Source organism: Pleurodeles waltl, chromosome 9, assembly GCF_031143425.1.
Source record: "Pleurodeles waltl isolate 20211129_DDA chromosome 9, aPleWal1.hap1.20221129, whole genome shotgun sequence".
In the NCBI taxonomy this organism is placed as follows: Eukaryota; Metazoa; Chordata; class Amphibia; order Caudata; family Salamandridae; genus Pleurodeles; species Pleurodeles waltl.
In genome coordinates, this window is record NC_090448.1 from 475,743,902 (window position 1) to 475,770,012 (window position 26,111).

Below are 26,111 nucleotides of genomic sequence, written 5' to 3' on the forward strand. Positions count from 1 at the left end.
AATACGACCACGATGTCATCACGGCAACCACTACACCCACGGAGTTGATCAACGCCACCTGATGTGGCGCGCAGAGGTACTGCTCAAAGAAAAATCTCTGATCCAGACTGAGGCCCGCGGAAATTCAAAGGTAGGGAATCTGCAACTAAGTCCTCTATTAGATATTGCTGTCAATGCACCTTAAGGCAGCAGCTTTAATGAGTCAGACCATGTAGCAATCTGACAGTAGAGTAGTGCTTTCGAGAAAGCTTACATTCCCCATTTAACCAATATTCAAAATGTAATGCAGTTTTAAAGAGTCTCACAACTAAAATAAAACAAGCACAAGCAAATGTATTAATGTATATTTTATTGCACATTTTTCATAACAAAAAAATCTGAGAAAAAGCTGTTCTAATAAATAGTACAAACGAGAGAATTTAAAAACTGTTTTAATAATTTGTCACCAACTAAAAAAGGACATATTATATTGCACTAAAAACTTGGAAAAATAAACAAGGCGTTTTACAGTACTGCACGAAGAAGCAAGATGTGTTACAACATCCCAAAGCACATTTAATAACCACAGCACAGCCAAGTGTCACTCAGCTCGTGTCACCCTTTTACACCGGTCGCCCAAAACGCATTTCCAGTAGTGCACTGAGATGTCTGTCTCTCTTTGAAATGTTTTCTGCCCTATGCAGCTCAGCGAATAGCAGTGCACGTCTTTCATTAGGAACAACGTCACTTATTTTCTCTCCTTAAACTTGGCAGCTCCAAAATTGAGGGTTATTCTTAGTGTGACTCGCACAAAATATTAATTGCCAATACAAAATGGCGCTACGTCTGTTTCTGGCCTGCGACGGTCAAACTTGCTAGCAGTCAGGTCTGCCACACGTGGTCCCCTTTCTTCAATCGTTCTTAAATTACTACACTCGCAGGAACATTACACTCCTCTCAGTACAGGCCCCCCTTCCAGAAGGCTACAGGCCCAAGGGTGTTCCTGAAAGCAGAAACCGCTTGAGGGGGTCTATTTATGGCTGCAGTATCCTGTGTGAAACTCACTTTAGTATCCACTGAAGGTACGGTTCAGAGACCACGCTTATACCACAGCTTTTAAAGTGCGGCACCCTTTCTACAACTTTAGCTCAGAGGGGCGTAAATCCCGCATGAGGTTCACATTCTGGTTAGCGGCCTTTCTTAACTTGCCGTTTCTACGTTCCTCTGATTTGTGAGTTTTTCTGTCGGCATTTGGTATTTGGTGACGTTTTATACACCGACAGTTCACATTATGAAGGAATGTCGACTGAAAACGGCATTCATCAATGAATCGTACCGTTATAAGGTTAATAAATGAGGCGTTGTCTCGAACCCAGCCTTTTGAGTCAAACGCCGACGTAAAGAGAGTGCATATTTTGGGAAACGTATTAAGTCAAATAAACCTCTCTGTAAACGATCTAGACTAACATGCCGCATTTGTTTGAGACACGGATCTCCAGAACCCACATATTCACCATTGTGTGCCTGTAATATAATTTCATAACGCGACTACAGTGATGTGTAAACATGCACCTTTATGTGGCAATTTATAGTTACCTCGAATGAAACTCGGGATTGATGGATTTTTTCCATGTGCAAAAAAAACCTACGTGTCGTGTACTCCAAACATTATGAAACAAAGAGATACGTAGTACAATGAAGAGATGCAATGAAAATGAAGTGATAAGTAATGAAATGCAGCAGAGTTGGAAAGGTGGGAGATTTGTACAGTAACCTCTGATGCAGGCATCATTGCATGATAGCAGCTCTGGTCGATGTATTCGACAGACACATGAAGGCATGCTGTTGTGAAACATTCGTGCTCACTATTAATAAAGACTATATTCACTCCACAAGTGTTGCGTCGTTAGTATGTTGAACTGACTTCCTCAAAGTCTAAGTTGCATAAACTGTTCTCTTAAGTGAGTAAACAAATTAACATTATTTGCCTAACGTCAGTGTATTTAAAGCAGCAAATAGTGAACATCACAACAAAGCTCCCGCAGACATTTCTCACTGTTTGTCGAAGAACTTCCAAGTGTGAACATTATTTCATATGACTTCCCATTCATCTTCAAAATCATCGGTGTGGACAAAAAGCGAAAGGTCGCTGCTCTTCTGAGCACTCTGTGAATGGCTGAAGGTTTTCGTAAGTCGTTGCAGAAGATACCCCGAAGAACCTACCGCCCACAGATCATCCATGGGTGTCACTGCAAAGGGAAGATGAAGATGCGTTAGTTTTAATCAATATATCTGAAAAATAAAAAAAACACTAGAAACATGCTTTGGTAAAACCCCAAAGGTCTGGCTTGCATTTTCAGTTATTAATCAGAGTATGGCTCAGGAAAAGCTGCGGACACACTGAACTGGCATTCCAAGCAACAGCTCAGCATCTGAATATGGTAGCTAGGACGCCAAATACATTGCTCCTCTAATTCAGCCTATTAGAGGAATGCTAAATTGGCGTTCCTAGTGATATATTCTTTTTTTTTTTTTGCTGTAAAGTGACCCAATGTCTTGCTGTGAAAAAATAGGAACCGATTGCTTTTTTATATAATGCATGTATGATCTCATGTTTTGAATGTGACAATAAGTGCGACGATTGAGTGTACTTTTCACTTATCAAATATTTTACTGATTCATTCAATGAAAGCACTTTTTGGGAAGTGGAAGGATACACCCCAAACAAACAACAGCATGACAGTGGAAGCAAAATACTATCTTGCCTATTCCAATATTTGATAGACAATGTCTCAAGCCAGTGACTGAAAATATCTCACCCAAACAAGCCAATGCTTTGGAGGGGACTGATCCAAAGCCTACTCTCTTTCTATTAAGCACAAGAGGTTTGGCTACTCCAGATCTGAAAATGGAGTATACGTTACCTTACCAGTTTTCTAAAGGTTCATCATCAATGTATTCTTAAAGTATCACCCATCACTTAATCGGTACAATGTGTACTTGATAACAAAATGAGGGAGGAGGCTGAGATACACACAGTGGCGGAACGGAACTGGAGGGGGCAACCTGCAAAGGACATGGAGGGCCTTCCCCCTCTGAACTCAGCTGTGTTGGGAGGGCTCCCTGGAGCTCGCCCCCGCCCCCCCTGCACTGCGGGGGCCTTTGATACCCCAGTGGATACACGCATTGGAATGGCCAAGAAAAAGCAATTCCTCCTGCAATCAACAAATGAGAGCAGTGTAGGGTGTTTAAAGGGGCCATTTGGTGAAAGATTTCATGATAGGTCTCAAAACCTAAGCAGACATCATCAAATAAAGAAACATTCTGGATTGCATGCTGTTGTTGATGATGCTCAGCAAGGCATGACTCTGTGCCAAATAACTGATTTTTAAAAAATATAGGAAAGAAGTTTTAAGGTCAGGTTGAGAGTGAGTTTAACAAACGCTGACGCCACAAATGTGAATACATACTAACCCGGGGCTGAATGCAAAATGTTCGGTTTAATCTGGTTTAATGAGGCACATACCCATCGAGGATCTTAGCATTAAGCTTCTGCACCTCAGGCACACCTTTCAAGAGTGCACATAAAGGTAACTCTGCAGAGTTTGAATTTATCCCTAAAGATCATAGTTAACCAGTGCAGGACACACAGGTGATAAATGCTCAAAGCAAAGGATAAGTTGGTTGCTACATTAGAGCAGAAGAGGTTTATCTAACTGGAGCTTTCTGGTAAAGCCTTCGCCCAAAACGCCCTCAAAAACTCAGAAATGTCAGCAACTTCAGACCTATTCCAGTCATTTTCTTAGCCAAGACAAGTGAAACACCAGTTCATACTCAACTAATAAATACTGTGACCAATACAAACCACAAATGAAACACAAATTTGGATTCAGGCTGAGGCATAGCATGGAAAGAGATACTGATGATCTTCAATGATGCTAAACTTTGCCAGCTGGATTTATAGAGGGTACGGCTCTGACATGCCCATTGGTGGTGTCTGCTTGCTAGCTATTGTTCTAGAATTCAATTATGTAGTCATTGCAGCGGTGAGTGTTTAGTTGCTCTTTCTTCTTCCTATCCTCCGGATCCTAAATACATTATGGCTGTAAACAGAATCCCTTTCATCCACTTGCTCTCAAAACCATTCACTGTAGGTTCTGGTAGCAAATATCAAAGCAGCCTTGATCAATGCCAATCTGGCCCCTCATGCATGTCTTCTGAAAAACTTTGATTGGAGTTTGTTTATTTGCAGAGTAAAAACATGTTCACATAAAGATTGAGAGCAAATGTATGTCAGAACAACGCTTGCTGGAACAACGCATGCCTAAACAACGAGGTCGGAACAACGACCGTGTTGTTACCACTAATGCCTTTACCACGAATGCCTTAACAATGATTTTTCGTTGTAAAGGCATTCCTGATAAAGGCATTAGTGACAGGCATGCATGGTTCCAGCATGCGTCTCCCCAGGCCCCCCAACCCTAAAAATTAGCACGACCCCTTCACCCCCTCCCCTAAAACCACGCCAACCCCTACCCTTGCCCCTAAAACTAGCCCAACCCCCACCCCATCCCTGAAACCTAAAGTACCCCAACCCCCACCCCTTAAACCTAAAACCACCCGCCCCTAAAACTACCCAGAGCCCCCACCCTTCCTAAAACCTAAACCCCCAACCCGCCCCTAAAATTACCCGACCCCCAACGCACCCCTAAAACCGCCCCAACCCCCACCCCTAAAACCTAAACTACCACAACCCTCACCCCATCCCTAAAACCTAAACTACCCCAACCCCCACCCCTAAATACTAAAAATACCCAATCCCCCACCCGCCCCTAAAACTAAAAATACCCCTCCCCGCCCCTCCCCTAAAGCTAAAACCCCCAACCCGCCCCTAAAACTAAAACCCCAACTCCCGCCCCTAAAACTAAAACCCCCCGACCCCCCACCCCACCCCTAAAACTAAAATCCCAACCCCGCCCCTAAAACTAAAAATACACGACCCCCTACCCCACCCCTAAAACTAAAAATACCCTTCCCTTCCCTCCCTAAACCTAAACCGCCCGACGCCCCCTCCCCTAAAACTAACACCCCAACCCCTCACCCCACCCCTAAAACTAAAACCACAACCCCCATCCCACCCCTAAAACAAAAAATACCCAACCCCCACCCAGCCTCTAAAACTAAAACCCCAACCCCCCACCCCGCCCCTAAAACTAAAAATACCCTGACCCCCAGCCCCTAAAACAGCCCCACTTACCTGACTCATTGCGTCACCCTCCTCAGCCGACTCCCTTCGTCTGTGCTTTAACCACGCATGTGCGTTGTTCAGCACATGCGTGGTTAAGGCACAAACCAACGAAGTTGTGGTTAACGAAAGCGTTGTTCCGCTTTCGTTGTCCACCACTTCGTTCTTATAGAGTGGGCGTTCAGGACGTCTCCCAACGACAGCAACATCTATTCCGTCTTCCGCAAGCACTTGACACCATCGGATGATGGACGAAGAAAAGTTGTAAAAATATAATCCCAAAACTGAAATTATGCTGATGGGGGATTGACCAAAGCAAGGGACCATGCAAAGACCATATTGAATTCATATGCCATAGTTTTCATCCATTTCCGTCGCAAATGATAGACCCACCGAAACAAGTGGTCAGTAGGAATTTTGTGGATCTCCACAGATTGCAAAACTTTCCCTCACAGAAAACATACTGACATCCATGTAAACCACACCACTCTGGATTCGCCTGGGACTGTAGGTTTTAGAAATGATCAGGGTTCATGGGATTCCTTGTTTGCCGGCTGACCGAGAGGTTGAAAATGCACAGCCATTTCCCATGCCATCACCTTTTCAAAAAAAATAAAATAAATAAGTGGTCCCTGGTTCCCAGTGGGCTTTCAGTGCTCCCAGGGTTGTGCCTGGGGGGTTAACTTCCCCTATCACGCCCAAAAGGGGTCAGAAAGACTGTTAATTTATTTTGGTCGGGTGTACTAGCCAGTGCCTAGAGGTGGCAATCCACCACCAAAATTCTTCTCTGGTTTCTAATGGGTGGATGCCTGCTTGTGAATCACAGTCCCAAAGCACTCCCCAAGTAGGGATCCACTTGGGAGAGATAAGCTGGAATGGGGACATAGTCACCTTTCTAGCTGTACCTCTCCCACACAGATCGGTACTCAGGCACTCAGTTATGCCCCGGACTAGAATGTTTCAGAAGAAATTAGGAAACCTTACTCAGAATTGTACAGAATCAGGTATTAGTGATATTAAGATAGAAGGTACATTTTTATTTAAGAAGCATTCTGTGGCACAGGTCATTTGTTTTTTGCCTATGAGCCATAAATCATTAACCTCACCTTCAGAAAGGCCAATTATACCTGGGTGAACCTGATTAAATTTCTTACCCTATGTGACATTTTTGGCATCATATGCTAGGAACACATGGGCTGCCACGAAAACTGGAAGGCCTTCCCATTGAAAACCAATTGTATAACCAATACCTAGGATGTCTGTTTTCCAGTGATAATTCTACAAAACATACAAATGGTTAACATGCATTGTAGTATTTTCTTTCAGGTTGACCAGCTTCTTATTTAGAACATACAAAAAGTCACTAACTGCCACAGTTTGCACTATAAATAAATGTCTTTATTCCCAATTTGGAATTTTTTTTAGAATTATGCGGCAGTGCGATGGGTACATCATATGCACCCTCAAATGCCAATAATGGGTTATCTTGAGAACACAGTCCTGAGGACCAGATTTAAGAGATATGTATAAGTGTATACACATCTGAACCATGGATACTGATGGCCTGTGTTTGCGTAGAGTTTAAGTCAAGACACATTCTCAGAGTACATTATAGAATAACAATCTGTAGGGGCTCAAGCTTACAAGTTTCATTTCTAAGACATCAGTAGAATTCTTGGACCTTAAGATTGTGGTACAAAATAATAGTTTACATGGGTCATTCACTAAAAGGAGACTGCATCTAACTCTGTGTTAGACGCCCACAGCTGTCACCCAAGAAGCACAACTGAGGCAATACCCTCTAGGCAATTTCGGCATGCAAAGTGTATTTGTACATTAGACACCGAGTATTGAGAGGTTGCTGACGACATGACTGCGTGCTTTTGCTAGAAGAGGATACTCAAGTAGGGTTCTGAATGAAGTTAGAAGAAGGGCTATACAGGGCTCGAAAAATCTACTCAACCACTTGCTATGGTGAGTTTTATTTTATGAGGTTGAGCTATTTTTAGATTCCACTCGATGAGTGGACAAAGAAGAGGTGTTCTGTTCAGTCAGAAACTGAATTAGCAATTAAGATGCCTTTAAATCTTACATGTCACATTTGCTCTCTGTTCAGAAACAGAGGTCAAAAGTCAGTTTGTCTTCTTGCAATGCAAATACTTTTCCTTGTGACTGCAGAGTTCCAGGATTTTGTAAGGTGAACTGCTTGACCTATGTGAAATGAAAGGCTTTTGGTATTAGGTTTTTCCTAACACATAACAATTATATAACTAAGTCAACTTTACAAACACTTCAAAATATATTTCAGTAGCTGTGAAAGACCATTTTTTGTACTTGTGTGATAAAAAAATATTTTAATAGGATGAAAAAAGTCAGAACAATTTACTTGGTGATGTACAAATGATAAATGTTTTCTGCAACCCAATTTTCACAGATTATTGTTAATACATTTTATCAGTAAAGCTGCAAGTTAGTGGGAAGGTTTTAAGACATTTCTTGGAAATTTACTGTCTGTAAATGACATTGCGCTATCACATCACGCTTTAGTAATATATTTATTAAAAGTGAGTGTTTAAACATAAACTGAGTAACACTCCTGCCCTGATGGCAAAGCTATTAGTAAACTAAGAGGCAAGTCATGCATGGATCATGTGTACCCTATATGTGGGCTAGAATTATTACACATGGAACAAACGTTTAGTGTGTTTAATCAAACAAAAGATACTTTTTTTTATTTTTTTAACAGCATGAATGCTGAACTCACATATTTGAAGGCGCACTCATGTGAGAATGAAGAAAAAGGCGACTGTAAAATACAATGTTTGCCTAGGATCACACAATTTGAGACCCGTTTCTGGGCCAAGTACCTTACAGTAAGGTCGAGTAGATTATTCAAGTTACTCGACCTGCAGGTCAAGTAACATTTTTATGATTTTTCGAGGCCTGCTATATTAAGGACAGACAAGAACTACTGATGAATGAAAGAAAAAAACTAATGATTGAGTAAAAGAACTAAACAGAGGGAAGTCAGATTCCCGACGACATACTGAACCATTGGGCTACAGAATGTGTAGTGTTTAAAGAAACATTGGAAAATACTGTTGATAGACACTATATTAAAACTACTGTAGCTGTGGAACTAAGTGACATATTTGAAAGGAAAGAATCTAAGGGAAATGCTAACAGCTTTCCTTTTCCCCCCTTGAAATAATCCTACATTGTTAAAGAGTAAGGAAAATAAGGCAAGTGTGCTGTGAGCTTAGCCTTCATTAATGCAATACCATCACGGAGTCTAATAACAACATTTAGTATAAAATCCTATATTAAATGCAGAATAACATTTGTGATTTATGTTCTCCAATGCCAATATAAATTGCTATATGTTGGCAGCACTACTTGACAGCTAAGAGTTAGAATAACTGAACAAATTAGTACAACTAGAAGAGATGAGAAATACACTGTAGCTGTACATTTTAAAACATTACACAAAAGTGATTGTAGTACTCTGAAAGTAAGAGAGATCTGCATCAACACCCACAAATGGAGAATTGTGAATTACATTTGAGACAGCTAGAATCAATAAATCATTATCATGTCAGCCACCATGAAACCTTCTGGACTCAACATAGATGAAGATTGCGCTATATCCTCCAAGATTAACATATATCTACTTAGTCATTACTGCATATAGGAGAAATAAATCTTATTTTAGGAATATTGGACTTTGCTTGGACACACTATACTACTGTTATATTATTATTTAAAAGACAATGATCCTAATGCCTCAAACCATTCTTTCTTATATGAAGATTCTAGGTGATGTGATTATTATATTATATATATATATATATATATATATATATGGAAAATGTCACTTACCCAGTGTACATCTGTTCGTGGCATGAGACGCTGCAGATTCACATGCTGTGCATTATCCTGCCATCTAGTGTTGGGCTCGGAGTGTTACAAGTTGTTTTTCTTCGAAGAAGTCTTTTCGAGTCACGAGACCGAGGGACTCCTCCCTTTCGGCTCCATTGTGCATGGGCGTCGACTCCATCTTAGATTGTTTTCCCCGCAGAGGGTGAGGTAGGAGTTGTGTATATAGTAAAGGTGCCCATGCAATGGAGTAAGTATGTATGTACATAATGTGTATAAAAATAGTATATATTTACAAATTTACAAGTTTTATTCAACTTATAACGGCTACAGGCTCCCGGGGAGGCAGGAGGGCGCATGTGAATCTGCAGCGTCTCATGCCACGAACAGATGTACACTGGGTAAGTGACATTTTCCGTTCGATGGCATGTGTAGCTGCAGATACACATGCTGTGCATAGACTAGTAAGCAGTAATCTCCCCAAAAAGCAGTGGCTTAGCCTGTAGGAGTTGAAGTTGTCTGAAATAATGTTCGTAATACAGCCTGTCCTACTGTGGCTTGTTGTGTTGTTAACACATCTACACAGTAATGTTTTGTGAATGTATGAGGCGTAGACCATGTGGCTGCCTTACAGATTTCTGTCATAGGTATATTCCCTAGAAAAGCCATTGTGGCGCCTTTTTTCCTAGTGGAGTGCGCCTTTGGTGTAATAGGTAGATCTCTCTTTGCTTTGATATAGCAGGTCTGAATACATTTCACTATCCATCTGGCAATGCCTTGTTTGGATACTGGATTTCCTGCATGAGGTTTTTGGAAGGCTACAAACAATTGTTTTGTTTTGCGAAACTGTTTTGTTCTATCAATGTAATACATTAGTGCTCTTTTAATGTCTAACGTATGTAAGGCTCTTTCTCCTACTGAGTCTGGTTGTGGAAAAAAGACTGGGAGTTCCACTGTTTGGTTTAGGTGGAACGGTGATATAACTTTTGGTAATAATTTGGGATTTGTACGGAGAACCACTTTATGTTTATGTATTTGTATAAAGGGTTCTTGTATTGTAAATGCTTGTTTTTCACTTACTCTTCTAAGAGATGTGATAGCTATCAGGAAGGCTACTTTCCAAGTTAAGTATTGCATCTCACAATAGTGCATGGGTTCAAATGGTGGTCCCATGAGTCGCGTTAACAAAATATTGAGGTTCCACGAAGGGACTGGTGGTGTTCTCGGGGGTATGATTCTTTTTAATCCCTCCATAAATGCTTTGATGACTGGGATTCTAAAAAGTGATGTTGAATGTGTAATCTGCAGATAGGCAGATATTGCTGTGAGATGTATTTTAATAGAAGTAAAAGCTAGTTTAGATTTTTGTAAGTGTAATAAGTAGCTTACTATGTTTTTTGCGGAAGCATGTAGTGGTTGAATTTGATCATTATGGCAGTAATAAACAAATCTTTTCCGTTTGTTTGCATAACAATGTCTTGTAGTAGGTTTCCTAGCTTGTTTAATGACCTCCATACATTCTTGTGTAAGGTCTAAATCACCAAATTCTAAGACTTCAGGAGCCAGATTGCTAGATTGAGTGATGCTGGATTTGGGTGTCTGATCTGTTGTTTGTGTTGAGTTAACAGATCTGGTCTGTTAGGTAGTTTGATATGAGGTACTACTGACAGGTCTAGTAGTGTTGTATACCATGGTTGGCGAGCCCAGGTTGGTGCTATTAGTATTAGTTTGAGTCTGTTTTAACTCAATTTGTTTACCAGATAAGGAAGGAGTGGGAGAGGGGGGAAAAGCGTAAGCTAATATCCCTGACCAACTCATCCATAACGCACTGCCCTTGGACTGAGGGTGTGGATACCTGGACGCAAAGTTTTGGCATTTCGCGTTTTCTTTTGTTGCGAATAGATCTATTTCTGGTGTTCCCCAGCGTAGAAAGTAAGTTTGTAGGATGTGGAGATGAATTTCCCATTCGTGTGTTTGTTGGTGAGCTCGACTGAGATTGTTGGCCAACTGGGTTTGAATTCCTGGGATGTATTGTGCTATTAGGCGAATGTGATTGTGAATTGCCCAATGCCAAATCTTTTGTGCTAAGAGACACAGTTGTGATGAGTGTGTCCCTCCTTGTTTGTTTAGGTAATACATTGTTGTCATGTTGTCTGTTTTGACAAAAATGTGTTTGTGGGCTATTAGTGGTTGAAATGCTTTCAATGCTAGAAACACTGCTAACAGTTCTAAATGATTTATATGCAGTTGTTTTTGTTGATTGTCCCATTGGCCCTGTATGCTGTGCTGGTTGAGATGTGTTCTCCACCCCATCATGGAAGCATCTGTTGTGATCACGTCTTGAGGCACTGGGTCTTGGAATGGCCACCCTTGGTTTAAATTTATAGGATTCCACCATTGAAGCGAGAAGTGTGTCTGGCGGTCTATCAACACTAGATCTTGAAGTTGACCCTGTGCTTGTGTCCATTGTGTTGCTAGGCACTGTTGTAAGGGCCGCATGTGTAGTCTTGCGTTTGGGACAATGGCTATGCATGAAGACATCATGCCTAGAAGTTTCATTACAAACCTCATTTGGTAGTGCTGGTTTGGGTACATGTTTAATATTATATTTTGGAAGGCTTGTACTCTTTGTGGACTTGGAGTGGCAATCGCCTTTTGTGTGTCGAGTGTTGCTCCCAAGTATTGTTGTATTTGGCACGTTGTAGATGTGATTTTTGGTAGTTTAGAGAGAACCCTAGCTTGTGTAGGGTTTCTATGACGTATTGTGTGTGTAGAAGACACTGTTGCTGAGTGCTGGTTTTTATTAAGCAATCGTTCAAGTAAGGGAATACGTGCATGTGCTGTCTCCTGATGTGAGTGGCTACTACTGCAAGGCATTTTGTGAATACCCTTGGGGCTGTTGTTATCCCGAATGGTATCACTTTGAATTGGTAATGCACGCCTTGGATTACAAACCTTAAGTATTTCCTGTGGGAAGGATGTATGGGTATGTGGAAATATGCATCCTTGAAATCTAATGTTGACATGTAGTCCTGTTTTTTGAGCAAGGGAATCACGTCTTGGAGTGTTACCATGTGAAAGTGATCTGATTTGATGTAAAGATCTAATATGGGTCTCAGTGTTTTGTCCTTCTTAGGAATTAGGAAATACAGGGAGTAAACACCTGTTCCTTTTTGATGGTTGGGTACTAGTTCTATTGCTTGTTTTTCTAACACTGCTTGGACTTCTAGTTGTAACAGGTCTAAGTGTTGTTTGGACATTTTGTGTGCTCTTGGAAGCACATCTGGTGGCAATTGTAGGAATTCTATGCAATAACCATGTTGGATAATGGCTAGGACCCATGGGTCCGCAGTTATGTTTTCCCAGTTGTGGTAGTATGCGGTAAGTCTCCCCCCCACTGGTGTTGAGTGGTGGGGGTTTGTGACATTGAAGTCACTGTTTGGTTTGAGGGTTTTTTGGGCTCTGGAATTTCCCTCTTGCCTTTGGGAATTGTCCACCCCTATATGTTCCTCGGAAACCTCCTCTTTGGTACTGGCCCTGATATGTGGGTCTAACTTGTGAGGTGGAAGGCTCTGTGGTTTGGGAACGAAACCCCCCTCTAAAGTGCGGCTTTCTAAAAGTGCCTCTGCTCTGTGGGGAGTAGAGCGCGCCCATGGCTTTGGCCGTGTCTGTGTCCTTTTTGAGCTTTTCTATTGCCGTATCCACCTCCGGCCCAAACAATTGTTCTTGGTTGAACGGCATATTCAGCACAGCTTGCTGGATTTCGGGTTTAAAACCCGAGCTCCGTAACCATGCGTGCCTACGAATGGTTACCGCAGTGTTCCCTGTCCTTGCTGCTGTGTCTGTCGAGTCCAAAGCAGACCTTATTTGGTTGTTTGAAATCGTTTGTCCTTCCTCAACAACCTGTTGGGCATGTTTTTGGTACTCCTTGGACAAGTGCTGAATGATATGTTGCATCTCGTCCCAATGTGCCCTGTCGTAGAGAGCCAGTAGAGCCTGGGAATTGGCAATCCGCCATTGATTGGTTGCCTGTGCTGCCACCCTCTTGCCTGCTGCATCTAATTTCCGACTTTCCTTGTCGGGCGGTGGTGCGTCTCCTGAGGATTGGGAGTTTGCCCTCTTTCAGGCTGCTACCACTACCGCCGAATCTGGAGTTAATTGCTGTGTAATAAACTCAGGGTCCGTTGGGGGAGGTTTATATTTCTTCTCCACCCTAGGCGTGATGGCTCTGCCTTTTACTGGGTCCTGGAACACCTGTTTGGCGTGTTTTAACATGCCTGGTAGCATTGGCAAACTTTGGTATGAGCTATGAGTGGATGCCAAAGTGTTAAACAAAAAGTCGTCTTCTATGGGCTCCGCATGCATTGCTACATTATGGAATGTAGCTGCTCTTGAAACCACCTGCATATATGCAGTGCTGTCCTCTGGTGGTGAAGGCCTTGCCGGGTAGCAATCGGGACTATTGTCTGAGACCGGTGCATCATATTAGTCCCATGCATCCGGGTCATCTTGTGTCATCCCCGTGTGTGTCGGCGACTGCATTGGGGGTGTTGCTACCGGGGACAGGTGGGGCGAATGCAATGGTGAATGCTGTGGCGAGAACCTTGGTGGTGTTTTGTCTTTTGCCACTTTAGCCCTTGGCTGCATTTCTGTCTCCTGGAATGCTAGCTTTCGCTTCATTTTTATTGGAGGAAGAGTTTGGATTTTCCCAGTGTCCTTCTGTATGTGCAGCCTCCTCTGGGTATGGTCTGGCTCTCCCATGCCCAGTTCTTGTTCAAAACTGTGCCCTTGCATTTGAGTTGAAAGGCCGTGCTCTTCTGTATAGGAGCCTGTTTTCGGCTCCAAGGCTGCATGTTTCGGCACCGAAGGTTTCTGTACAGTCTTTTTCGGCTCAGAGGAAACCTTTTTGACTTTAGGGGTGTTGAACTCTCGGTGCCGAGATGGTTCGGAGCCGGTATCTCGACCGGAGTCAGATGTCTTCGGCTGCTGGGAGGCCTTTTTCGGTGCCGATGTTTGGTCACCGTGTTTTCGGGTTAAGCCATGGCCTGTTGGCGGTGGCATCCCCTTGGCCTTTATTATTTTCGAGTGAGGCTGGTTAACTCACAGTTTGTTGCTGCGTCTTCGGCTGCTCACTTTCGGACTCGTCAGAGTCCGAATCTTGAATGGAAAGTGTCTCTCCTCTTCCTAGACGTCGATCTGCTCGGACGGTGTCGGCTCCATCTGGAGTCTTCTAGCTCTTCGATCGCGTAGGGTCTTCTTCGATCGAAATGCCCAACAGGCCTCACAAGTATCCTCCCTGTGTTCCGGAGATAAACACAGATTACAGACCAAGTGTTGGTCGGTATAAGGATACTTTGCGTGGCAATTCGGGCAGAAACGCAAGGGGGTCCGGTCCATGAGGTATGAAGATGGACGCGGTCGGGCCGACCAGGCCCCGCTGAAGAGTGGAAGCCCCGAACGACCGCCGGAGCGCTTCTTTTTTTCGGTGTCGATGTGCTAACACTAAACCGGTACCGAGCGCGAACAATACCGTTGAATTTTCCGATAACTAGCTAACTTTCCCGATTCGAAATACAGAGCGAAGAGGAACACGTCCAAACCGATGGCGGAAAGAAAACAATCTAAGATGGAGTTGACACCCATGCGCAATGGAGCCGAAAGGGAGGAGTCCCTCGGTCTTGTGACTCAAAAAGACTTCTTCGAAGAAAAACAACTTGTAACACTCCGAGCCCAACGCTAGATGGCAGGATAATGCACAGCATGTGTATCTGCAGCTACACATGCCATCAAACATATATATATATCTATCTATATATTCAAATGTACTTGTTCAAGTATTTTTATAGCAGTTAAATGTACAATTGTTTCGGTTATGGCAGTGGAAAACAAATGTGGCCCAATAACATGCGATTCAGAGCAACTGTACTAATAAATGAACACTGACAATTATTACTCCACAGTAGAGCAAAACAGACATGAGAATAACACTATTTACTGCCTCACAGAGTGCGTATTACATTTAACGCATGGAAAAAGGTCTCCCAATAGGCAAAACCTCTCACAAATGTGAACTTAGTTTGCTGCACAAATGTAACCTCCTGTATTCTAGTTTTGGTTAAATATCATTTTTAAAATAAATACAATGAAAATATACCATGGCATAAATCATATATGCTGGTTTACAGTCGGGTTACCCCCTGTTCAAGCAAGGACCCTCACTCTGGTGAGGGTAAAGGAGAATCACCCTCAGCTAACCCCCTGGGTAGCTTGGCAGAGCAGTAGGCTTAACTTCAAAGTGCTAGGTGTAAAGTATTTGTACCAACGCACAGAGTAACTCAGCGAAAACACTACAAAATGACAACACAGGTTTAGAAAAATAGGAAATATTTATCTAAACAAAACAAGACCAAAACAACAAAAATCCGACAATTTTTCTATTTATCTGCTCTTTTAAGTTCTTAATGTACTGCAACTATCACTATTTTCACCTATCCTTTTTGTTAAGCTATTTTGACTTTCACTTATCAATACTTTCTCTCGGTTATTATTTCTACTTGATTCATAACGTTCAGGACTTAAACAATCACCTTAGATCACTTTTCCACTTAGTTTTTTCCTGATCGTGGGAAGGTCGATCTATATGTCCATGATGGGTATGTTAAAAATATAAATATGGCGGCACCCGGCGCCATCGATTTGTGGCGTTAGAACCACTTTTTACTATACTGACAGTTATCTTTGGGAACAGGTCAACTACTTTCCCTTTTCTATTTCGTCGATTGCGACTAGTCCGCTCTCTATCTCCATGACTACTTTACTTTAAAAAGAAGTATGGCGGCACCCCGCGCCATCGAGACTTGGCGCTTTAACAACCTCAAATGCACTGACAGGTAACTGTGGGATCGGAGTTGCTCGTTCTGCCTTTTATGATACCACACCATTTTTAGTGTGTAATTACCTTCACAGAAGGAGCAATTATTTGCCTTGTTTGAAAGGCACGCTCTGTGGTCGGACAGACATTTTGTTGCTAATATTCATCCCAGTGAGCCTGGTCATATCTAGCCAGTAACGCCTGTGAACTGGAGATAAGCCAATGGTTAGCTGCCTGTGCAGCCACTCTTTTGCCAGCAGCATCGATTTTCCTGCTCTACTCAGGAGGAGGAAGAGTCACCTGTGGTCTGGTTATTGACACAGTTTCGTGCAGTGGTGGCTACTATGGAATCTGGAGGGACCTGTGAACTAAGCTATAATGGGTGTCCAGAGATTCTTGAAAATACAACTTCCTCTTAATCAGTACAGGAGGAGAAGTAGTAATGCATCCTTTACCCTCCTGAATGTGGGGGCGGCGCTGAGGAGTGTCCACAGTCTCCAGAATAGGCTCCATGGGAGAAGGCATAGCCAAAGACTGGCTGTAGTCTCTCTGCTCCAAGGTTTTCAGCTTCCTAGATTTCGGCACCAAAGTCTTCAATCGGTGCGATTTCGCTGGCACCGGGGTGGAGACGGTAGCCTCAGAGCTGAAGTAAGGACAGAGGTGGAAATTATGTCTCAGGCCAAGGTGCCGGAGGTCGAAGACTAAGACAATGGTTTTGTCTTGGCTGTTTTCAGAGTGGAGTACAAAGGCGGGGCAGCCTAAATGGATGTTTGGATATGGCCAGGGCCTAGTAGCAGTGGCGGTCCGGTGACCTCTGAAAGGGGCTTTTTCACAGTCTTGTGGTGGGTCGGAGGAGCCACAGTACTCTTAGGTTGTTCAGATGTTACCTTGTGGCTTTCGATGTCCGACTGCATGTCCTAGATAGAGAAGGCCTCCTCCTGTTGTTCAGGTTCCTCCTGGGCATGTTCCCCCCCAAAGATGTCTGGGGTGTCATCCGGAGTCTTGTGCGCTATTTCTAGTCGACACACCCTTTCAATCCTGAAGCATCTTCATCGACCGGAAAGATCTGCAGGTGTCAAAGATAGCTTTCTGGTGATTAGGGGAGTGGCACAGGTTACACACCAGATGTTGGTTGGTGTGGGGATATTTAGCATGCCATAGAAGACAGAAGAGAAACATCGTTCATTCCATCAGCATAGCATAGCACTCAGTGCCGTTTGGTGAGGTAGGCCCGAGATGGAAGTCAATGCCAATGCGAACTTTCACTGAGGCCAAGAGTCACACGATCCCATGACTTGAAACTCTTCTTCAAAGAAAAACAACTTGCACCACTCTGGGCCCAACACAAGATGGCAGGAGTATGCAGGGGATGTGTATCTACAGCCACACATGCCAATAAATGCTACTGTGTCAAAGAATATAGAGCATGAATAGAGAAGGTAAGTCAACAGAAGCTAAAGGTTTAAAGAAGCAGGGTTCCTGTGAAAGTATGCACCATTGGTAGAGATAGGAAAGCTCTCTACTAGAAGCTCTAGCTCAGAACCAATGAGACAAATTTAAGTAGTTGGAAAAGCATAGGGTGTTTGCAACAAGACCTCTTGACTTCTTCCTAGGGGTTTTAAGCAACTCAGATCAGTGATATTATCAGACTTAGGAGGTCCCTTGTGCCAAGTTTTGGTGTTGCATCAGACATCACTGGGAACAAGTCCTACACAATTTGTCCTAAAGACCTTGAGCTATAGTTTAGGACACACATGCACTTCTAGGCTACACCTGGATCCTGCACTGACTGCAGAAGTCCTTTCTGTTTCTGGAAATTCTATCTAGGAAAAACAGCTCATCATGAGCTTGGCCTGTGAGAAACAACATTCACCAACCTTGCTTCAGAGCAACAAACCCTTGGAACACCCTGAGGAGGTAGGATTCCCAAAATGCCTACCTGATTTTATAGAAGATTCATAAGAGCTCTAACAAAACTAAAATACCAGAATGCAAGACGGATGGTCAAGTTCTAGACAGTGCAATCACAAGCTGTAAGCATGACATTATAAGAATGTTAAACCATAACACTGGCATATTTTGAAACCTGTGTCATAAACAGAAGCCCAAAAAGAGTGGGGAGAAGCAGCCTATAGGCCCAATAAAACCATGAACGTAAGGCAGTACCGGAAAGCCAAAGAAAAAATAATTGCGTTCAAATGCCTCAACTGTACCTCTTGAGTGAAACCTGTTGCAGATGGAGCCACTCATGAACCAATGTTACCAAAGTGCTCTGGCCACCTACCTCTAGAAACAAAATACCATATCTTGAGTGAAGATGTCTGGACACTGAAGTAACCTATGTAGTCTTCTTCAACACATGGTTCTAAAGATTTGCTTACAGTTAGGTGCACTGACCCCTAAAATATGTAAACATTAGCTAATCCCTTAATGGCATATTTAACTCACTTGTAAGGCCATAGTATACAGTACTTGAACTATACCTATGGTAAAGAAAGTTAAATGTCAAGTGTGGACTGCAGCACTTATTGTATCATCCACTAATGCAACAAGGAAAATATGGCAGCAGGCCTACCAATGACACCAAACTGCTGTAGTTTAAACTTAGAGGCTCGCCTGTCAAAATATTCTTTTAAATAATAAGTCATTCCTATGTAAAACTTGTAATAGGGCATGCAAAAAATTAATGTTACCATGTCCATGCAGTGATAAGACCCCAAATGCTATTTTCAGTCTGGAAGGCACTGAATATTTCTATGAGGAAAGGTAGAGTAACAATTGAAATATTCATTCTGCTATTTCTGGTTTAGGATAAGCCATGGAAAACGTTCAACTACAATTTTAAATAGCTATTAAAAATCCAATTGAGTTGTGAAATTAAATTGTTAATAAGTATTTTGGAAAATCAACTTTTAGAAAGCTACATTTTCCATGCCTGAAGCTCCTGGAAGCTACCTGGCATTAACCTGGCATCAAATGCCTATCAGTGCTTGACCTTAATGAGGTGTGACAACTGCTCCAAGAGCAGAGACAATGACTTACCGGCCTGGTGACAGGATGGGCTGTGTGTGGGGTATGTTATCACTATCAGCTCAGGCAGGGGGAGCTGGGGAGGTCCTAGGAACTTCATTCACTTGAAAGGGCCAGAGATGAGGCCTGTCCATTTATAGTTTAGGCTAAGGGGAGATCTGATGAAGGTGAAACCTTTGATCTTTAGGTCCAAGGTAGCCAGCTGGGCACCAGCCCACTAGGTGGAGGAGCGGATCCCAGAGCCAGTTTGGTTTAGCTTAGTGGGGGGCTGCTGATTTTGCTGAACCACACCCCTGCCTGTCATACAGGTCCCTCCAAAGGCAGAAGACCTGTGCCATCTTGGATCCTCACTAGAATAGTATATTCTGGGACAGTTTGCAGAAAAACACACAGGATGTGTTGCAAACGTGGAAACGGTTGCCCAAAGGAACTTTAACCCCCTTTGGAAAGGGAGTACCATCCACCATCAAATAATAACTTAATTTTCTTATTGAGTGTATTATTGTTTTTATTGTTTTTAATTAGAGGCCTATCAGTGAGTCTTGACCTTACCCACATACCCTCATTAGACTCACATGGCAGCCCCACTTCTCGTGCCGATGTTGGGCTATGGGAATAGTTTTTCTTTTGGTTTACTTATTGATGCTGTGGCCTAGCATCATTGAAACCAGAAAGTTACAATAACCTTCTACTACAAGTCAACTTAAAGTTGCACAATTTTGTAAAAATGTTGACTTTGTACTGGTTCCTGGTAGCCAAAATGACTACAAAGCACTGAATATATTCCACAGACAGAACCATTTTGTTCCTGGTAGCCAAAATGACTACAAAGCACTGAATATATTCCACAGACAGAACCATTACTAAGACATTTCTTCACTACCACCTCCATCGCTACCTACCGCCAAATTAAGCTTTGGAGTCCCTATTTCATGAAAAAGTGCTTTGAAAATAGATTATTTTCCATCCTGGGACCTCAGCTTTGAAATTCATTGTTCGTACCCCCATCCTCAGCATTGAAACGTAATCCATAGTTTAGATCTTACTATTGTAAAAATACCCCTTTGCTAGTGTGCCAGATATTTACTGCAGTACTGCTCCCAAATATTCAATAGGGGTGTCTTAGGTGAGCCACTTTTTCAAGTTCTTGTTACTCTGATCCATGCAAGTTGGCACCGAGCAGAGTATGGTACAGTCCCAGATTATGTATACGAACGTGACTCTTTGGCCACATCCTTTTGCACATTCAGGAAAGGCTGCCCACATCATTTTGAACAGGGTAACTGGAGTATAGTATGACCTATAGTATATGGAATTGCACTATTCTGAATTCTGCTTGGTCTGCAATCTCTCAGGGATCTTAGGGGCCTTTCCCGTTCCCCTCTTCTATTTCACCCAGGTCCACCTCCCAGGCCCTCTTTAATCGAGCTAGTGGGTTAGGGGAATTGATAATTATTTTTCAATAGGTTACCAATATTTTCTGTCTACCAAAGTTCACTCTTGAGACATATTTCTGGATCACAGCCACCAATCTACAAACAGTACTTTGGGATTTAAACATGATGTCCTGGCTCTAGCAAGATGCCTAAGTGGAACATACTGACAACAAGGTGCATTCCTTCAAACCTTTGGAAGATACGGTATAACACGCTATTTAGGGTTTAAAAGCACGACTCATTAAAAGTAGGATGGAAAGGTATCATTATTATATGTAGGGCTTGTCTTAAATGATTCCTCTGGATTTCATGAGGAATGACATTGAAACTGAACATATGTAAGCATGTAAAAATGCATAGGCCTGCAAGTCTTTGGTGATAACAATTGATAGTATTAAACTTTTAAGTCACTAGAAAATACAGGAACTGCATATTTTTGACAGCACTTTAAAAGAAATGAAAACTTTATCTTACTTACCAAGGAAATTGGTCTATCATAGATTATATAGAAATATTAGGGGCAAGATACAGATGGTTAGTAATCACTTCTGACACTCTAGAAAATGTAGTTACCTGCTAAGCTAGACATATTTCCTGGAATTTTCTTCCAGTAGTCACCCGCTGGATTTTTATCTGTGATACCATACCGCCTTGCCACATCTCCATTTGGGCAAAGTGCCCATACTGTCCTCGTGCTAATAGCCAGTCGACATGCTTGTAGCCCTTAATGAAAAAGAAAAAAGATAACATGCCATTAACAGATGTGTTCTACCTGTGGGAGAGCAATTTAGTAATCTTTTCGATAAAGGGAAACCCAAGAAAATTCTCACCTATATACCAGGCATACATTTGATTTGAATATACATTACTGGTAAAGAACAAGTTACTTACCGTAGGTAACAATGTTTCTTAGGGATACTGCAGATTCCTCTCCTCTTATATTCTTCCATTCACAAGACTGGGTCTGAAAACATGTAATAGCTCTCCTGTGCCGGCATTTGGAGCCAGAGCTTTGTTTAATTTCTGGGAACTATCCCAGATATGACATCATGGAGTCTTAGAAGGCACCCTCCTGACACACCAATCACAGAGGCAGATGCTCACTTGATCCATTACATTTTCAGTACGCTAAAACTAAACTCGGGCCTTATTAACAATGGCCTAAACATCCCCAGAATAGAAAGGTGGGTGGGACTGATGAGGAATCAGCTGGTACAGTATCCACCAGAAAGACACCAGAAAAACATTTTCTGTAGGAAATCACTACCTGCAGATTCCTCATCTCTTGAATCAATGACGAAGCAGTATCCGGAGGTGGTGGGTCTGAGGAAACCAAGATGCCCTGCAACAAAGATCCAGCAAAACGGCCATCTCTGCAGACTTCAGAATCAAGGCAAAAATGTGTGCAGAAGCCATTGTGAAACCCGGCAGATATCCAGGACAAGAACACCATTGGACAGTGCCAAAGAACCAGCCTCTACCCAGGTGGAATGGGCGCTGGTGCTCTGAGGAAGCTCTATTTTCACAAGACCATAGTAATTCTTAACACACAGCATGATCCATCAGGAGATGATCTGCTTTTTAATCACTTTGTCCTTCTTGTAACCAGCACAGCCAGGTAATGGCTGATCACCAATAAAGAAATTGAGGGTTGTGTGAAGATCCAGGTGGTGCAGTCTCTTCTCTTCTTTGGTGGGATGAGGAGGCGGGTAAAATGGTGATAGAGTGATGCACTCACCCAGGTGATATGGGGTGATAACCTTCAGCAAGAAGCAAGCCTTGGTCCCAGGAACATATTTGCCTGGAACAAAAGTGCTAAAAGGAGGACAAGCAGACAAAGCCTGCAGCTCGCTAACACACCAATCAGAGTAAAAAGAGATCAAGAACACAATACACATCCACAAGTGAGTAGTCTCAAAGGGAGAGTCTGTCAAAAACACAAGGGTGGCTGATCTGATACATGAAGAAAAGCTCAAAGTTATGACAAACAGCCCGTAACAGTGACCAGCGTAAACTCTTGTTGGGCCAAGTAAAAGGCAAAGTGCAACACATCATGTAAATGTGTTCTGTGAGGGAGTTCAACTTCAGCGCACCAAAAAACAATATGGAACTAAAGCCCAGAATAAACCAATTTGGCAGAGGGGCAGTTTTCTGGAATGAATGCTGTGACATTATAGAGGTTTAAGTGCAGAACCTGTTCCTCCCACTGTGTGAAGATGTCTGCTCTAAGAGAAAAAGGAGGGCACAGGGAAAGATGGAACAGATTTGAGCACCACACCCTCCTTGGCCAATCTGGCACAATTAAGATAATCTCTGCATGGTGCAAACAACACTTCTTCAATAACACAAGAAACCAGAGGGATGGCAGGAGATCCGTAGCAGAGCTGCAAGTACTACCTCAGACAGGACAGAACTCCTAGGTCTCCTTGTGGTGCAAACCGCAGGGTGCAGAACAGCAGCAACTGCATGTTTTCATGAATGGAATGGAAAACAGGTCCACTGGGAGGAGTGTTCCAGAGGTGAATACAGATCGAACTACCTTTAGGTGACAATGCCAAATGTGGTAAGCAAAATAGCCCCAACTGTGATCATCACCACCCTCGTTTTATGATCCTATCCGGTGGTTCATGATCAGCCAGACATTGTATGACAATGCTCAAGGCCACCATCTCTGTGCGTCCAGACACATGGGACATGAGCCAACATTTCTCTTTTTGTTTGTATGCTGTGCTGCCCGGAAGGACCAGAACCAACTGGCCACACACAGAGGGCAAGAATGCTTTGAAGGGAAGGCGGATCACACAGAGCTGGGACCTCCAATGCATTGATATGTCTAACCATCCTGAAGGAGAAGGCATTAGTCACCATGGTTGCCACTGCTGGGGAAAGGTGTACAGGCATTCTGCATGTGAAGTGATCTGGCATCAGATACTACTGCTGAGTTCAAGTTGTCTCCAAAGAAGTCTATATGCTGCCCTTGAGGACTCCGCAGTGTTGGTCCCACTGGAAGCTGTCATTACTGGAGCACAAGCATATGTTACTCAGCCTGCAGCACCTGCAAAATATACACGGAGGAAGTTGGGTAGAGGTGGTAAATGGAGTGCACTTCCCAGGTGTTATATAAGTATAAATATTTCGTATTTACAAAGAACTGTTGAATGAGCTCCACTACCCTAGAGCATGGTGTGGTATTCCAAAGAAACACCACACAGTAATTGGTTACAGACACAGCAGCACTTAAGGAGTTCGTAGATAAAAAGTCCTTCAGTTAAGTTCAGTTCCAGTGGATTCTTTTATTAGAAGACATTGACATGAAGTACATTGAATGATCATCACTCCATAACCACAGCCATCGTATTCAAATGGATGAACATTGTATGCATAAGCAAGCCAACATGTGTTTCGTCACAACAGGTGACTTTTCGAAGGCGAACAAAAGAAGGGAACAGGGAAATTAATAAAGGTCCAGAGTACGGCCTCCCAAAATAATGAAAACGTCCAAAAGAGTACACTGTTCTTAAGAAGCAACAATGAAAACACAGGATCTACACTGGCAGTTCCAGTACTAGAAGAAGCCGGCCCTCACACATCCTTAGGATATCATGCTTCATCATAGGGCCTGCTCTACGTCAGACTGGCACTGCAATGTCTGACGGGCCCCCAGAGAGGGCACTATGCCAGAGGTGTTTACCAACAGTGTGTGTCTGAAAAAGGGTTAGGAATGTATCTGAAAATACCCTACAAAAAGCAGAAGAAAACCAAAACCAGAATAAAATTGGCTCAAGGTCCTCCAAAAGTTAATTTTAATTGGGTTGGAAGACCTTGGTCAAGATAAAAAAATGGACAAATAGAGAGTGGATGCGGAGTAAGGTTCCTCCACTCACACGTTGAAAGCGTTGTAGAGAATAGTCTTCCCAACAGCTAATAATTCAGGTCAATATGTTTCGCGCCTATCATGCCCCTACGGATCGGGTGGCGCTTCACCAGGACCAAAAATATCAACTCATCTTCTGCTGCACTACATTCCTCTAAAGACTTTTTCAAGGCTGCAAGATATATATGACAGTTTGGCAATCAATCCCTATCAGGAAACATTTGAGGATGATAACATGGTCAATGTAGTATAGGGGTCAAAATGGTAAAGCATGCGTCCACAAAGGAGAAAAAAGTGGTAAGTTTGCCCCTGTATCAATGAGTAACAATAACTAGTGAGAGAAGGATCGTGGAAACACACTATTGTATGTGTGGATAGATCAAAGAACCCTGTACCGACGTGTCTTAGGTGCCTCAGCGTGATAGTGATGGCAGTAAAACATGCAGTGAGTAAAGTGTAATGTTGAAGCCCCATCACCATCGTTCGGGCTAGTTATGTGCTGGATACATACAAGGAACTATATAGGAATGGTGGTCTATTACCAAGATAGATAATACAGAAAGCATACCTCTGGGAGTAAGCACGGTTTAAGAAATGCCAGATAAGTAAACAAGGTAGGCGTAGCATGCCTAAGAAGTTTATTAAGTAACTCGGTCATAGTAGTGTCGAAAAAGGATCAAAGTTGTATGAGACCCTGGTAAGTCTCATGCCTGTAGAAAGATACAACAATATGTAAAACTTGAGGATGTGTATGGAAAAGTTGTACATCTAAAGAATATATAGAAAAAAACCTGTGACTAAATGTGGTCTAGACACCATAGATATTTAAAACAGCGAGTTTGTAAAGGGAAGCAAAATAAGCATCTTAAATATAGGCTTGTAAAACTGAAATAAAAGCCAACAGTTTTGTGTAGTATACCTTTATGTTATGAAATGTAAACAAGTAATGTTTAGGCTGACGTTACAGAAAAAAAGGTATATAAAATGAAGGCAAAAACTAACGTAAGCACATGGTTTAAGGGGCAGAGCGGGAGAAGCCAAAAAAGATGTCTGATCATAAGTAGGAACAGATTGGAAATAACTGAGGCAAGAGCCTGAGGCCGTGCGTGAAGATGTTGTGGTGCCAGTATTGATAGAGAACGGCAATAATGAGGGTTGAAATAACTGTAATAAATCAAAAATCTAAAGGGCAAAGTTTATAAAACAAAAGGACCATAAAAACTGAGTTGATTTAAAAAAGGGCTTACCCCGGAGAAGTGAACCGAGGATAGTGCTGGTGTGGAGACGTCTGTTGTAACATCGGCCGTGTTGGTGGAATATTTAAGAGCTCCATAGACATAGAAAATGGGGGTGGGGGACAGCAGGAGAGTTAGAGAGAGAAGAACAAATACGGCGGCCATTTTGGAGAGAAGAACAAATAAACATGGGTATTATACTAGTAATAATGTTAAAGTGTATTAAGGAAGAGAGTTGATGACAGAAGGGGAAGACAGAAGATGAAGTAAAGCAACAGTCATTGTACCAATTGAAAAGGTAAACAAATGTTGTTTGACCATGACATCCTGGTAATCGCCAAATCGTAAAGTACTCTAAAGGTAGCATGGTATCAACGATTAAACATGCCTTACACATGTGAGGAACAGAGTACTCTAAATGGAAATGTCAAACAATAGAACAGATATTTACAATATTGAAGTACATAAATTGAAAGTAAGAAAGACTATAATACAGATATTATATGTAATGCAAGAACGAGCTGTAGGTAACATATATAAATATGACATTAGGAAACAAAGAGAT

General features: G+C 42.4%; 1 protein-coding gene across 1 annotated transcript in view; it reads right to left on the reverse strand.

Annotated features, from left to right (window-relative positions):
* Positions 1–329: 329 nt before the first annotated feature.
* The window catches only part of TECPR2 (tectonin beta-propeller repeat containing 2), a 657,145-nt gene continuing 631,363 nt past the window's right edge, over positions 330–26,111 (reverse strand). Inside the window, exons 20-21 of the mRNA XM_069207305.1 lie at positions 21,011–21,160; positions 330–2,228 (exon numbers count right to left, since the gene is read on the reverse strand). Of these exons, the coding sequence (XP_069063406.1) occupies positions 2,071–2,228; positions 21,011–21,160 (308 nt within the window). The 3' untranslated portion in view covers positions 330–2,070. The remainder of the gene's footprint in view (positions 2,229–21,010; positions 21,161–26,111) is intronic.